The sequence below is a fragment of the Megascapheus bottae genome, chromosome 5 (assembly GCF_031878675.1).
Source record: "Megascapheus bottae isolate mThoBot1 chromosome 5, mThoBot2.hap1, whole genome shotgun sequence".
Classification (NCBI taxonomy): domain Eukaryota; kingdom Metazoa; phylum Chordata; class Mammalia; order Rodentia; family Geomyidae; genus Megascapheus; species Megascapheus bottae.
The window spans coordinates 20,205,493-20,222,755 of record NC_143513.1 but is presented as its reverse complement, the minus strand read 5'-3'; the positions used below and the strand labels follow the sequence as shown (position 1 = coordinate 20,222,755).

General features: G+C 33.8%; 1 protein-coding gene across 1 annotated transcript in view; it reads right to left on the bottom strand.

The window, feature by feature from the left end:
- Positions 1-1,079: 1,079 nt before the first annotated feature.
- Stk31 (serine/threonine kinase 31) overlaps positions 1,080-17,263 on the bottom strand; it is a 49,393-nt gene continuing 33,209 nt past the window's right edge. The window contains exons 14-24 of the mRNA XM_090332770.1: positions 16,878-16,997; positions 15,656-15,787; positions 14,334-14,435; positions 13,810-13,890; positions 10,752-10,877; positions 10,048-10,173; positions 9,821-9,907; positions 8,807-8,956; positions 7,137-7,259; positions 4,475-4,543; positions 1,080-1,597 (exon numbers count right to left, since the gene is read on the bottom strand). Coding sequence (XP_090188896.1) covers positions 1,370-1,597; positions 4,475-4,543; positions 7,137-7,259; positions 8,807-8,956; positions 9,821-9,907; positions 10,048-10,173; positions 10,752-10,877; positions 13,810-13,890; positions 14,334-14,435; positions 15,656-15,787; positions 16,878-16,997 — 1,344 coding nt within the window. The 3' untranslated portion in view covers positions 1,080-1,369. The remainder of the gene's footprint in view (positions 1,598-4,474; positions 4,544-7,136; positions 7,260-8,806; positions 8,957-9,820; positions 9,908-10,047; positions 10,174-10,751; positions 10,878-13,809; positions 13,891-14,333; positions 14,436-15,655; positions 15,788-16,877; positions 16,998-17,263) is intronic.

Sequence of the window (17,263 nt, the reverse complement as noted above, 5' to 3'; positions counted from 1 at the left end):
CAATGTATGTGAATTAACGCACCTTCTATCTGGCAAATATCATGTAACCCTTTTACTAATTACAATAAAAAAAATAAAATTTAAAAAAAAAATAAAAACAAACAACCATATGATCCAGAAGACCCACCCCACGATGTATAACTAAAGGAAATGGAATCAGCATATTGAAGAGATATGTACTTTCCATGTTCAACACTGGTCACTAGTTAAGAAATGAACACAATCTACATTGTTCAATCAATTGACGAATGGATAAAGAAGATCTGTAACACATACATAATGGAGTATTATTTTAGCCATAAAGAGTATAAAATTCTGTTTATAAGAACATGGTAGGCACTAGAAGTCATTATGTGGTGTGAAATGAGCCAGGCACAGAAAGACAAATACTATGTTGTCTTATTCATGTGTGAAACCCAAAAGATACCAGATAGTTAACCAAAGACTGAAGAGTAGAGGGAGAGAGGGAAAAAATGGAAAAGACCCATCAGTGGATACTAAGTTATATAAGAATAGAAAGTTCTGGAATGCTACTGCATTGCAGTAACTACAGATAACAATAACGTGATGTGTATTTTCAAGAGCTAGAAAAAAAGATTTGTGAGAATTTCCACCATAAATATAAATACCTGAACATGTTCATAATGACTTAATCATTATATAATTAATATGTATAATTTTATGGGTTTTCTGTGTTTGGTTGTATGCATGCTGCCAAGTACTCTACTATGTGCCTACCCCAATCTAGTTTACATGTTTCTACATTATCAATTAAAAAATTATCTCAGAAATATCAAGAGAAATAAGACTTAAGATATTATCTACTCCAGAAAGTATCTCTCTTCCATAATCTCATGCAATATCATAAAACCCACAGCTATCACTGGATACTTTACACTGCATTATAAAGATCTATTTTACTTCAACGTTTGAATTTCTCAATAAATTGTGGGCCTAATCAATACAAGACCATATTTTAATTTATCTTTATATTTCCAGAACAGAATACAAAGTAGAAGCCAACTGTCATCTGTTGAGTAAAAGAATCATCTTTTATTACCAGATGGAATACTAAAACTAATTACCAGCTAAAATACTAAAATTTTGCACAGAATTTCTGTCCTGCAACCTAAAAACGATTAGTATCACATTCTACTCAATTCAAAACATATGAACAGAAAATCCTTCTCTAACATTTCCCGCATTAAGAAAATTTCACAGCATGTGAACCATCTTTAGACAGACCCAACTTTTATTTTTTTTGCAACCTGAATATGAGCACACAATTCAACTAGCTCAATAACATTTCTGCATCTTTTGCCTGTTCGTCAAGATTTTAAAGGAATAACTACAACAGAGTAACAATTTATCACTCAATGTTGGCTTCACTACTTCTTCTCTTTTCTTTATAGTTATCCAAGTTCTCCACCTTTAATTCGTCTTCCTTTTTATACTGTGTATATTCCACCTCTTTTTCTGGGTTTGGAATTGACTTCCCCTTGGGCACCAAGAAGCATTCAGCATTCAAAACTTGTTCAGAAGTCATTGAACTTCTACAGTTTATCAAGCTACAGAGAAGGGATTTGACATTATCATCCTGTAAAGAAAAATAAATACATTTTAAAAAATTAAAGTGAACAAAAGAACAAACCTTTAATGAAGATGAAAGATACAATGTAAAACTTATAGTCACTTATAAAAGTTGATTTTTCTTTAGAATTTTAAAAAGATTCCTACCAAGTTCAATTTACTTTTCTTTGAAAAGGCACATCTCCAATAGTGAAACAACAGAATTGAATTATAGAAAAAATTACTAAAGAAAAAGGAGAAATCACAGTTCAAGTATTTCAAAAATTAGTGACATTTTATGACTTTCCCTTTTCTTATACAGTACAGTTTCACATTACAAAATTTTACATAGACACTTCTGCCAGGTATAAGAGATTCCTAGGGATTGCCTGTGGAAACTCTTCTCCCACAACCACAATCATCATTCCTATAGGAGCCCTGTACAATTTTAGATCATCTCTAAATTTCCATGTGAAAACACCCCTAGGCTGTTGCTTGTGCATTATCTCTACTTCCTGACATACCACTGATTCAATAAATGAATGTCTAAACTGTATCTACAGAAATGTTTCAAAATATATTAAAAGTACCTTTACTGGGTATAAAATTAACTACAAAACTAGAAAATCTAAATGAGAGAAAAATAACACATTCTCTTCTTAATAAAAACTCATAAAGTAGATCTAGAATAAGTCTTCATTATGTTTTGGACCAAAAAGAATCTAGTCACTACTATGTCAATTTAAATTAATTTTCAAAATTTACATGACTTCAATAAAAATGCAATCAAGTTTTTTTTCCTAAAACTAGAGCAGTTAGCTATAATGATCTTTTATGAGAATAACAAGCAAAAATAGCCATAAAAGCCAGGTGCCAGTGGCTCATGTCTGTAACCCTAGCTACTCAGGAGGCTGAGCTCTAAGGATAATGGTTCAAAGCCAGGGCACTAAAGTCCATGAGACTCTATCTCCAGTTTACCACCGGAAAACTGGAAGTGTTGCTGTGGCTCAAGAAGTAGAGCAATTGCCTTGAGCTGAAGAGCTCAGGGACAGTACCCAGGCCCACAAAAAAAAAAAAAAAAAAGCGCACACAAATCGTTACAATTTCCTAAAAAGTGTGGCAAAACTCTTAAATAACAATTCGTAAGGTATTTTTTTAAATTAATTTGGCTGGGAATGTGGTGAGTGGTAGAGTGCTTGTTAGCATGCATAAAGTCCTGAATTTAATTCCTTGGTACCACATAAACAGAAAAAGCCTTAAGTGGCCCTGTGGCTCAAGTGGTAGAATGCTGGCCTTAAGTAAGAAAGGTCAGAGATAGGCTCTGAGTTCAAACACCAGGACTGGAAAAAAAAAAACTAATTCATGGGATTTTAGTAAGCACAGCAAAAACTATTTCTGTGGTCAGATAAACGAAGAGATTATGATCTTAAAATTACATGTACTCTTTCCCTGTAATCCAAGCTATCAAAATATCACAGGAAATTCTAGAGCTGGATTAATTATACTATCATTTTTTTTTAGTGTCTAATCATAATGTATACCCAGTTTCCATGAAGTGTTTTTCTTTTTTAAAGAATTTATTAACATTGATTTTTACATATTTCAAATGTCATGTTTAACAAACAAGTATTCAAGAAGGGAATCTCTATATACAATCACTGGCATATAGATTTCAGAATATAATTAAAGTTAAGCTGAGGGTTTGTATGTCATAAATACATATTAATATATGCAATAAAACATTGTGTCTATAGAGTAGCTTTCCTGAAAATGGCTTTTCATGCTCCTTTACTTGTTCACGTTTCTAAATCATTAACTTCATTTTATTTTATTTGTCAGAATAATGTATAGATGGGTTACAGTTACATTCGTCTGGTAGTAGATGCACTATTTCTCACACATTGATACCCCTTCTCATGATTTTGTCCCCATTTCCCTCCCCTTACCCCCTCCCAATCATCTTGTTTTTCCCCCCTTCCCTTTCAAGTAAACAAATAAATGTATATACAATATACCAGGTAACAAAGTCAGATACAGTAACATGAGATTAACCATAAGGGCAAAAAAAAGAAATAATATAGTACATTAAGAACAACAATTACACAAGATAAAGCTCTTGTTTCCTTATCCTAGAGTTCCTTTCATTTAGTCTCATCCTATAGGACGTTATGTACCTAGGATTTGAGCTATTGTAATCCTCTGCTAGGAGAGTCCTAGATGTGTACTAATTATTACAAATGAGGGAAACCATTGAGCCTATGTTCCTTTAACTTCATTTTCAATGTTGCAATCCCATATTTCCAGGACCTAGTTCAATAGGTTCTCAAAATGTTTTTTGAATACATACATGAATTAGAAAAAAGCTCACTGATAAAATACAATTTCTAAAAAAAATGCTCATTGATGTAGATAAATTACTAAGAAAAGATACAATGAGGTACTTATAGAAAACTAAAATTTCGGGGCCAGGAGTTTGGCCTAGTGGTAGAGTGCTTGCCTAGCATGCACAAAGACCCAGGTTCGATTCCTTGGTACCACATACATAGAAAAAAGCCAGAAGTAGTGCTGAGGTTCAAGTGGTAGAGCTCTAGCCTTGCGAAAGTCCAAGGACAGTGCTTAGTCCCTGAGCTCAAGCCCAGGAGTGGCCAAAAAAAAAAAAAAAAAAACCTAAAATTTCACTATAATAAGATCTTGAGACATACTGCAAAGAATATACTTTCTCAATTATTATTTAGATGATTTATTTAAATTTCTGTGAAAAATATACAACCCAGTAATGCTGAAGTAATTATTAGGCACAGGCCTAAGTAAAGATTTTTGGGACATTACTAAAATTAGAGGCCAATTCTAGTTTAAAATGTAATAGTTAAACATGCTTTGAACTAGTAAATAAAAAGTCACATACCAAATGAAACTGATCCACTTTGGGGATTCCATCTTCATTTGTTTCAAATTCCTGATTTTGAACAGAAAGCTATAAAAGAACGTAAGAATAAATAAAAGACTAGCTATCAATTTTTTATTCATCATAAAGTAAAATATGTAACTCACGGTGAATAGAGAAGAGCTCATTTCAGAAAATACATTAATTCTGCCAAGGTAAAAACACTTCAACAGTAACTACTTACTCATGAACAACCAATAAATTGCCCCTAATGAGTCAATCAAAATTAATCATCCACTACCTTTTTACTTCCTCACTTTGAAAGAAAAGAAAATTTGATAATAGTCTATATTATGTTGGCATTAACAATATTCATAAATTAGGTACCAAGAAAATTAATCAGATAATTATAATATTTGTACTCAAGAAATATAAACTAAACAGTCAAGAATCACAAGAGGAAAAGCACATGATCAGTTCCAAGTATATCACCAACTTCCCAGGAAAGAAAGAGAGGAAGCTGAAGAGACTTATCGCAGGGAAAAGCAACTGACTTTAGTGACAGTCTGCCAATTCTCAATACAAGCCCCTACCACCTACAAGCCTTAAAACCAGTGCAGGATTTGTGAAAACAATGACTATTCCAGTGAAGACATCTAGCTTTGGTGAAATAAGACATTCTGTTGTTCCTCTTATCTCAGAGTCAAGGCAAGGTGCCATCTTGAGAAAGGACCTGATGGAAATATTCAAAGATCCTGAAAACAATGAACAATTATAGCTATGGTATACTGGGACACCCTGCCACAGAGTTTGGGTAGGTGGCCAACACAGATGGTCAAGGAAAAGGGGAGGATCTGGCACGCTTTGCTGAGAATTTCAACCTGTAAGAACTGCACTAACAAATCAGGAAGCAGTGGTGATCACCTTCCATAGCCAGGAATAAGTCCCATTGCCTGAGGTTAAGATAGGAACAAAACCCTGTGCAATACCTCTAAGTCTGCATACTAGCCTCATGTGCCTACTGTTGGTTGGGTAAGGCACCATTCATAGAGTTGTTCCTATGAATCAAAGGATTCAAAGGATTCATATGGCTTCCTAACCAAAGAGAAGTGAAATGTCAGGTAAGGCTAAGACCACCAAGACCTGTCCCTGGGAATTGCATTCTAGTATGTGTTTCTTGACATTTACAACTGAGGACCCAATCCAGATACTCAAAAACTTCCAGTCTCCTCTACAAAGGAGGAAGAGTGCTAAACAAACTCTATGAACATTAAAACTAGCAAGCAGAGCAAACAGATTCCTCCATTCAACACCAGTTAATAAAGAACTGTTTTGTTTGCTCCCTTTGTTCTCCGAGGATACTTCTTGCCACTGGGGACACAAATCAGTGAGGATATGGAGAAAACAGAGATCTGTACAGCCCACAAACAATAAAGGTTGCACACAAGAGCAATTCATCATACACAAGGGAAGCTTCTGAAGTTAAAATACTCTATAATCAGGTTGTCTTGTAAGAGCCTCCAGTTGGCTGACCTTGATCTAAACAATGCTTGGGAATAAGCCCAGTTCCCTGAATAGTGGCCAACTGCTTGGCTGCTACACTATACATTCAATCTAGTGGTGGGAATCAACCTGAACCCAGCCACTACTGCCTACACGTTTAAAACTTTATACTGGGATAAAAAATGTAGGAATTAAAATCTCCAGCCAATGACATGGTTTCAAAACCGTAAGTCCCAAAATATAAGCATAAATATGAGAAAACAAGGCAACAAGTCTCCTCCAAAAGTGAACAATTCCCTAATAACTTGAACAGTGAAGCAGATAAATTTCAAACAATGAATTCAAAAGATCAACAGAAATTCATCAATGACAAAAGACATTTATAAGCACTGGAATGAATTTAAAGGTAATACAAATAACTAAATAAACTCAGAGATAATTTCAATAAGCAAATGTAGAAATTAAGGAAGAAATGCAGGATATAAAGAAGGCATTCAATAAAGATATAGAAATCCTGGAATAAAAAGTCAAGTTGAAATATTGAAAAATAAAACCTCTGCTTGGCAAAAGACATGTCCAGAGAATGAAAGGAATTCTTCAAAGTAGGGAAAATATTTGAAAATGACATCTGATGAATATATTATGACTGTTTTGTGCTATAACTGCAGAATTACTACAACACAGATCTTATTTACCATAAAGCCTGAAACATTTACCAGCTGGCCCTTTATAGAAAATTTCAGCTGATGCATAGGCTAGAATCTTCATTACTATGCTTACTAAAAGAACAGATACACTTCTCTTGTGATTTAATCCCTCATAATTTTAAACCACCGGTAAGAAATAATTGATCTACCCTAGAAACAGGGTTTCTTTCCAAGAGCTCATTTAACCATTATTTTCCACAAATTCATGAAAATTTCTAAATTATAGAAAATCATCTTTGCTGTAAATCTCATCTTTTAAATAACTATGACAATAAAATGCTCATATGTAGTAAGTCACAGTAGGTGTAAGGAAATATATCAATCAATAATTACAATAATATACTAAAAATTGAAAAATATACTAAAAAGTAAACTATTGTACTTTATCCAAAATAGTATTAAAAATCACTATAAGCATCATTTCACATACTGAAATATGTGTAAATGATGGACTATTACAAAAGGTAACATACCCATAATAAAAGGCAGCCATAAGCATATAAGTCTGAGCTTGGGGAAGGAGGTTTTCCCATTTTCAATTCAGGTGACATCAAACTCAAGCCACCAACCATCATGTTCACTGAGGCTCGTTGACACTATAAAAAAATTATATTTTGGAGGTAACATGGAGTATTCTAATTATAATAAACTTTTCAAAGTCAATTAAATTTTTAATCACATTTTGTTTTTACAAACTGCTCCTAAGATTCAAAACTAATAGCAAGACTTAATGTAATAACATTACGTTTAAGTGTCCATGGCCAAAAAAGTTAGGTAACACCATCTCAACCAATAAACAGAAGATGGTTCATCAAAATCTACATACATAAGGCCATATAGCTTGACGCAAAATGTAAGGACTTCCAGAATATAGAAACAAAAGCCATATAATGAGTAATTGTTGTCCTTAATGTACTGTTATCTCTCATCTCTTTTGCCGTCACTTGGTTCTCATATTGCTACAAAATTTCACCTTGTTATCTGATATATTTTATATATGCTTAATTGGTTATTTGAAATAGGAGAGGGAAGGGGGGAAATCAAGATGTGCAGGGGGAGGGGAGGAGGGAAATGGGGACCATGACATGAGAAAGGGTATCAATATTTGTGAAGTAATGTACCTTCTATCTGGTGAACATAATGTAACCCTTCTATTAATTACAATAAAAAATATATGAAAAAAAAGAGAAGATGGTTCATGATTATAGTCCCAGCTACATGGGAAACATAAACAAGAGACCCACAGTTATAGGCCAGCCTTGGGTAAAAATGTGAACCCTACTTATAAAAAATTAAAAATTAGGGGCCGGGAGTTTGGCCTAGTGGTTAAAGTGCTTGCCTAGCATGCATGAAGACCCGGGTTCGATTCCTCGGTACCACATACATAGAAAAAAGCCGGAAGTGGTGCTGAGGCTCAAGTGGTAGAGCTCTAGCCTTGAGAAAGTCCAAGGATAGTGCTCAGGCCCTGAGCTCAAGCCCAGGACTGGAAAAAAAATTAAAAATTAAAAACTAAAAGCAAAACAGAACTGAGGTAGTGGCTCAAATAGGAGAATGCCTTCCTACCAAGCTGGAAGTCCTGAGTTCAAAGCCCAGTACCACTGAAAGAAAAAAAACAAAATTAAAACATGTCTACACAAGAACTTGTATGTTAATGTTCATGTCAACATTATTCGAAACCAAAACCTGTAAATATCAATCAAGTGATTAGTGTATAAACAAACTATGGCATATACAATGAAGTATTGTATTTGGTCACAAAAAGAAATATGACTTAGTATGTTCTAAAAAATGACAGGACTTTTTCTTTTTTTTTTTTTTTTGCTTGAACTCAAGGCTGGACTACTATCTTTGGGCTTCTTTTGTTTTCAAAAGTATGTATATTTAAACTTAGTTAAGGAAAGAGAAGGGACGCCATCAGACAGGTGCTTACATATTTCCTAATGATTAATGTTTGTTAAGGCCACTATCAATTCCCCTATTGTGAAAATACACAATGCAAAAACTTAAACTCTTGTTCTTTAATCTAACTGATGGCAGAAAACTGCATATGACACACCTCAACAGAAAAGCACAGTTCCTACAATCATTACATCATGTCTATAACTAGAATCTATAAATTATTTGTAAAATCATGTTATTTTACCACAGATTTGGTGAAGTCAAAATCCCCAACAATTCCTTGTTCACGATTTAAAGCAAATACATTGTTCTGATGAAGTGATCCATGAATTATGCCAGCCTTGTGTAATGTATACAAGCCTTGGACAACACCTTTCATGACTTTCAAAGCTTCCTTTAATAGACACAAAAGAAGATACAAAACAGGCAGGTTATTTTAATACACAAATCTTTTATCATATAAAAAAACTATTCCAGAACTGAGTAAGTTTCTTTATTAAAACTATTGCATAAAGCCAGGAGCTAATAGCACATACCTGTAAACCTAAGGCTTCTAAGATCTAGAATTTTGTGATTCAAGCCAGCCTGGCCAAAAAAATCATATGAGAACCTGACTCCAAAACAACTAGCATAAAGCTGGGCCAGAGTGATTCCAGTAGTAGAGAATCTGCTAAGCATATGAGCCCAGCAAGCATGAACCATTGAGTTCAATCCCTGATAACACCAAAGAAACAAAACAAAAAAGCAAACATCACAGTATATGAAGCTTTGACTGTGTAACTGGCAATCATCATGACCATTATACAAACACACACATATACATATACACACTGAAGCATCTAAGATGTGAATTATACATAACAATCATGAAAGAAACAGGAAAAAAGAGACTGAATAGTGTTACTAGGATGGAAGAAGACAGACCTCCTGTATTATTATTACAAATTCTAAACTTATAGTGATAAAACTTAAGGCTGTATTTAAAAATCTGTAGTAGTTATCAGCTTGGACTTTAGAACCAGAAAAACCTGATTTCTAGTCCCAATTCTACCTCTTGTTGAGAGACTCTATATGACACTCAAGCCCTCTAAGCCTCATTTTTTCTCATTCGCATAATAGGATAACTCACATCACAGAACTTTGTGACAGAATAACCCAAGACAAAATTGTATACAGAATACCATGTACAATGGCCTCAATACATAGTATGTGATATTTTCTCATGTACGGTATCTATGAAAATAGTGTTTCTACTTACTTCTGAAGTTAAAGGCCTACTGGCTTGAACTGCACTCAGATTTGCTTTAGGATAATAAGGAACCATCACATAAGCCATTGGATCAGACTAAGAAGAAAAACAGAAGGTGATAAAAATGTAAAATTCATTGCTTCTTGTTAAAAGAAGGGAACGACTGCTCTAAAGCTTGAAGCCCAAACTTATTTCAAATAGTTTTTTCTGCAACAGAATAGCATTAAGAACTTTACCTTACACAAAAACAGGAATATCAATGGCAGTAACCCAGATTCCTCTTTAGTTTCTCTGTAAGCTCTGTGATAAGCGGCTGCCCTCTGAATCACCTTAACTTCTGTATCAACATCCACAGAATAGCCCTTGTATCAAAAAAAAAGCCACTGGTAACAGCAAAATTAAAAATTCTACTTGATTTATACATTAATCCAACTTAAATACAAGAAGTAAATTTATACATGTTACATTTCATCCAATTTTAGATATTTTTGCTTTGAACATGGTAATTTAGAAAAGAAACAATTTTACCTATATCTCACTATACATTCTAGAGTAAACAGGAAGTACAACTTCAATATCCTATTATGATGACTAACCTTTTCAAACCATGGAAGAAATAAACAAAACACTATGCTGGAACACAGCAGACACTTCTCAAAAATTTATTTTTCCAAAAAAAACAAGAGCTTTAAAAGGCTATCATATGTTAATGTTCATGTCAACATTATTCGAAATCATATAGGGCAGGCAAGTACTATTAAAAACAGGTACTACTTAGGGAAATGACAGAAACTTGAAAGTCAAACTTTCTTCCACCACAGTCATCATTCTAATTAATTTAATCTTATAGAACAAACAATATTATTTTCTTTCATGAAAAGTAGCACCAACATACCCTTTTATATTTCTGAATCTCTCCCAAGTCATAACTTAGAGTTACCTTTAAAAGAACTGGCTTCCCATTGACTTCAGAGCATACCACAGGGCGCTTGCTACTAAGTACTTTCATAGGCTCACCATCAAGAAGATCTCGTTCCAGGCTTGTAGTAAGAAGACCACCGGAGTCCTAGGTACAGGTTTTTGTTACAGTTTTAAGGTTTTTTTTTTTAAAAATCTTAACACTTTTAAAACACCAGCATGAATGGTATTAGATCATATGGGCATCATCAACCTGTTGAAAAACTGACATGAAATTCTAGTTTCCAACTGCCAGTAGCTCATGCCTGTAATCCCAGCTATTCGACTGAGAGCTAAGAATCACAGTTGGAAGCCAGCCTGAGCAAGAAAGTCTATGAGACTCTCAAGAACAGTCCTTAGGCCCTGAATTCAAGACCCAGGATTGATTTGTTATTATTAATATAATTATTAATAATATATTGATTAAGTCTATTTTTTCAGTTTCAGATTCTTGAACTCCTCTCACTTACAATGTAGTAATCACAGTTAAAAATTTCTACAGTTCTAAAAGTGATCAGAAATAACTGAGATTAATCAAACATGCTTCCAGGGAACTCTAAATGTTTAATTGAAAAATCTCACGTTTCCTAGAACCATTAAAATAATGACAAAAAGGTAGCTACAGAATGGGAATGAGACTAATCCTTTTAACTCTCTGAAGTCATTCTAACACCTTTTTTCCTGAGTGATATCCTCAAAACTGAAAATTACTTTCGAATACTTTAATTCTACTAGATACTTCTACTTTGCTGCTAATTAACATTTTAAACCAACCCAAGTTTTATTCTAGTATAGTTTTAGTTAAAGGGAGGATTGCTGGGTCTGGGTGCATAGCCTAGTGGTAGATTGTTTGCCTAGCATGTATGAAGCCCTAGATTTGTTTCCTCGGTACCACATACACAGAAAAAAAAGCCAGAAGTGGCAGAGGGTTAGCTTTGAGCAAAAATTTCCAAGTGCCCAGGATCTGAGTTCAAGCCCTAAGACTGGCAAAGAAAAAAAAAGGACTGCTTTCTGTTGTGTGTTGGTGACTCACACCTGTAAACCTAGTCACTCAGGAAAGTGAGATCTGGGGATGAAGGTTATTTAAAGCCCAGGCCACAGGACCAACACTACCAACAAAAATGATTACATTCTATCTATACCTAATCTACAGAAAAAAATGCTGAGTTCCATTGGTTATACAATTAAAAGTCATTAAAGCCTTCCATAAACCATAATGAAAGCATTTTATAATCTACAATAGATTAGCTTTTTATTAGTGTATATCAACTATACAAAGTAAAAGGTCTTCATTATGATATTTTGCACATATACCTAATATAGTTTGATCATATTCAGCCCCTCTGCTACTCATAACTTCTAATCCTCTTTTAACTTTTACTAATTTTTAATTTTCATGTTCATAAAATGTACTTTGATCATATCCTCCTCCTTCCTTTTTCTCTCACTTGTTCCCTCACTTCAATAGCCTTCCATTTATATTAATGTCTTTTTCTTTTTAGATCCAGAAAACATGTGGTACTTCTCTTTGAGTCTAGTTTATTTCTTAACACAATGATCTCTAGTTCCATCCATTTTCCAGCATTCACATAATTTCATTCTTCTTTATGACTGATAATATTCCCATTATATATGTACCATTTTTATCCATTCATCTGTTTATGAGCACCTAGGCTGACTCTATAACCCAGCTGTACTTGTACAGTTCTGCAATAAACGTGAGTGTACAGATATCATTGTTGTATGGTGACTTATAGTCTTTCAGGTATGTAAGCAAAGGAAGTACAGCAGGATCTATTTTTAATTTCTTGGTTTGTTTACACAAACATTCTTTTCTGTTTTATATTTAAGATGTCATGATGGACTTAATGCAAATCTTAAATTAAGGTGACTGTGAATGTTGTGCACATGGGTTCAACCAATTAGGAATTGGAAATATTTAAAAACTGCTATTTATAATTGTCATATAGATCTTTGCCACTATTTGCCAAATAATACTACATAGCAACTGTTGATGCAACATTTATGTACTAGATATTATATTCAATCTAGAAGTGAGCTGAAAGTATATAGAAAGATATAATGGGTTATTTGCAAATACTAAGCTATTTTATATAAGAAACTTTATCATCTTAGATTTTGGTATACAATGGGTAAGGAACCACCTAGAACCAATGCTGCATAGATACAAATTGTCTCTCATCCAGTATCCTATCTCTACCAGCAAAATAAAATTCAGAGGAAACAGATTTTTCCCTGAGAGCCAGAGTTTCCCAGTCCTGCTCCACACTGCTCCTCAATAATATGCTAACTGAAAAAATAGGCTTTTGAATCCTGCCTGCCTAGAAAACACCAACCTGAACCTTTCCACCATAGACTACTTCTGTTAAATATTTTCCCAGACTGCTTTAAAGACACGTTCTGTTTAAATTCTTGATGGCTACCAGTATCCTTTTCTTATACTCTTAGAACAATTTTGGTTGATCAAATAAAAAAAAGAAACATCATTAACTCAAATTAATAGCATGCAATATTCTGCATGATGACAGGAGAACTTGTTTGTTTTTTTGCCAGTTGTGGGGCTTGAACTCCCTTATGGAGCTTGCTTGCCTGCTGTGCTGTTCCTGAGCTCTTCAGCTCAAGGCTAAAAGCTCTACCACGTGAGCCACAGACACCTTTTTCAGTTTTCTGGTGGTTAACTGGAGAGAACAATCCCATGGCATTTGGATTTTGGTGCTCCGGCTGGCTTTGAACCACAATCCTCATATCTCTATATCTGAGATCTGTAGAAGATCACTACATCTCCTGAGTAGCGATGACTACAGGAATGAGCCACTGGCACCCAGTTGACAAGAGAATTTTTTTATCGTGCAATTATTTTAAGACAACCCTGAATAAAGGTTCTGATAATACTCTTGAAATTTTCACTAGGAATATTTTTTCTGGAAATAATACTATAAATTTCACACTGACATGCAATCTGAATATCTACTTTTCTATCTTCTCTGTATAATTTAATTCACATGGAAAACAAAGCTTACCATGTATTTTAGTAATCCTATTTCAGGATGAAGGAGAGGAAGCTCAGGGAGCCATTTCTGTGCCAAGTTACTCAGCATCTCCTAAAATTAAAAATGTAATTTTAAAACTGTATATATCCAATTGTGACATGATGAATATATTAGCAGGATCTGCCTTCTTAGGATGCAGAAAGATAAACTACTAATTTTGCCTTCTACTTCAAAAAAATACCAAGCAAAAACCAAGGGTTACCTGAATCCAAATTATCATCTTAGAATGCCAGTGGGTCATATTATAATACTAGTTACTCAGAATGCTGAACTCTGAGGATCCTGATTCAAAAATAATATATTTTCATCTTTAAAATATCTTATACATTCTACACCTGTCCAACAGTCACTATTACATCATGAGAAATTTCTATATTCACATAAATATGACTATTCCAAGATAGTTCCTATTTGCCTACGATTACAGTCCATTTTGTTTAAATTCAATTTCTACACTAAAATCTAATTTAAAAATTTTTAAATCAAATACTTACATACTCCTCCCTCTCACGATAAATTTCCTGAAAGACACTGTATCGTAACTGAGCAATTTCTTGTTTTATTTTCTCAATTTCAGATCCATCATGATCATCAGACTTTATAAGAAAGAAAAAGGCTTACTCAGGCAAAGTGAAAACAAGTCTTCCTCTAAGAATTAAAGCAATTCCTTTAGTAACTCAGTGTAGATAATTTCTATATACTCTTCAATATCTAACATGTAAGAAGTGCCAGATGCACCAGCATTTCATAAAGTACCCAGTAGTGCCAATTTTAAATGAAAATATCTAAAGGGGACGGAAGTGTGGCTCAAGAGGTAGCATGTCAGCCTGTGAGAGGATCAGACCAAGATTTTGAATCCTGGTCTTGAACAATTACAACAACAACAACAAAAAATCTTAAAAGACGTTTTGACCAAGTAGTACGTTGTATTGAAAGACATTCTAATAGTCCAAACAAAAAGCTTACAAAATAAGCCAGGCCCAAAGAAATATAGGTTGCACAGTTTCCCTCATCTGCCTATAAATTTATCAGTAAACCCATGTAGAAAAGTATCTTTAGTCATGATAAATTATATATATAAATACATATATACATATATATATGACTCTAGACATTCACACAGTGAGACCAAAGGAGAATATTCTTACAAGAGGAACACAAAGTCACAAACAGCCATGTGCATATGATTATATAGGATATTTATTGAAATGAACACTAAGAAATGGAAACAGAGGATTTCGTGTGTGTGTGTGTGTGTGTGTGTGTGTGTGTGTCTTTCCTTTGTTACTATTTTGTTTTCTGTGTCTTTTGTATTGTTGATTTGTTTGTTTTGTAAGTTGATTTGTTTGTTTGGGGGGTGAGTAAGGGGAGAGCGCAGAGATAATAGGATAAACAGGGAAAATCCAGCAGTGATACTCATCAGACACTATGTTGAAAATGAACTACAGGACTTGGGGGTGGGGGAAGCAGGTGGGGAAAACTAAGAGAAAACAAGGGAAAAGGTGACATGGTTCAAAAAAAAATGTACTCATTATGTGCTGTGTGTAACTGTAACTCCTCTGTATATCACCTTTATAATAACTAATTTTAAAAAGCTTACAAAATTATACCAAAATGCTCATATTGTTAAAAAACAGTATTAATTTTAAATGTTTGCACTAGGAATGTAGTATGAATCTTACTTCAATAGGCAAAAAAGGTAAAATGAAAAAAGCACATGACTGTAATAACTATTATTTTAGTCATATTACATTACTTATGCTCAAGCAGCATGAGGTAGGAATAGACTTCAGTATTAAGTAACATGCTTCCTTACTTCTTCTAAATTATTCTTTTCCACCAACTTCCATCTCAGTTGAGCTTTCAAGCCTTTCAGCGTCTTCTTAATGGACAGCAAGTGATCCACACTGGGTTTCTTATTTAAACATTCAATAATCTGACATTTAAACTAAGTGAAAGAGAGTTATAAAAATTTCAAACATATTATACAACATTTACTACTATTTTGCACTAAGGTGATTGCCTGAGTTCAGACTGAAATACCACACAAAAATCTGTAATTTTCAAGAAGGTAATGCTACATACACAGGGAAATATTTACGGTATTGACAGAATCCAACTTTTATTTACATATACAGAACTAGATGAAATGCGAACTAGAATTTCTTTTTTTTGCCAGTCCTTGCCTTGAGCTCAGGGCCTGAGCACTGTCCTTGGATTTTCTCAAGGCTAGAGCTCTACCACTTGAGCCTCAGCACCATTTCCGGCTTTTTTCTATGTATATGGTACCGAGGAATTGAACCCTGGTCTTCGTGCATGCTAGGCAAGCACTCTACCACTAGGCCAAACTCCCGGCCCCACGAACTAGAATTTCTGATGATGATATAAATTGACATAATCCTTTCCAAAAATGGTGTATGATAGTATTATAAAGCATGAACAATATTCATTTTTTAACTTTAAAATAACAGTGCTAGGGACTGGAGAAATTATACATCAAAATTATCTACAAAGACTTATTTATGGTAAAAAAAATTAGAAGTAACTTCCATGTCCAATATATGTACATGGTTAAATAATGTTAAAAATCTGCACAGAAATGATCACTTACTCAAAATGATAATACAGAAGAATAGTTCCCCAAATGGGAAAATATTCATCATGTACAATTAAAGGAAGGAGATGTTTTCAAAATAACTTACATGACAAAATATAATGTACATTATATGTGCATAGATGTGTGCATCTACCAAAAAGGAAATGCTATGAAACTGTCTCTGAAACTAGGATAGGTTTTTTTAATATGTAATAATCCTACAGTAAATGTGTACAGAGAGAATGAAAGTGATTTTTAAAGAAGTATTTCCAAATACAGAAGAAAAAAACTAAGATTTTAGGTAAAATATATGTATAAACAAAAATCGACATTCTCACTATAAAATGAATTCAATTATAAGCCAGCTAAAAATAAACAATTTACTATTAAACTTACTGGTATTGAATTCAATGTTAAAAATTAAGAGAAAGCAAAGACCAACCTCAACACTGTCCTTATACTTGGATTGTAGTGTGACAATGAGTCTTTCCTCTAAACAGATTTTCTTCAACACTTGACTATATGTATTTAAAATGATCTCCTTGTCTGCATCATGTTGTTCCTAAAAAAAATCATACACAAAAAAATTATACACAACAGACAAAACAGTATTAAAACTTTTTTGCAAAGCTGAAAGCTGATTCCAGTATCTTGTACACATTTGGCAAGCATTCTACCACTAAGCTACATTCTCAGCCCAATTTTTTGGGCAGTTCTGGGGCTTGAACCAAAGCCCTCTTCATGATATATATATTAAACAGATGTTCTACAACTGAGCTACATCCCTATCCCTTAAAAATTCCTATAACAGTGAATGAACTTTAAAAT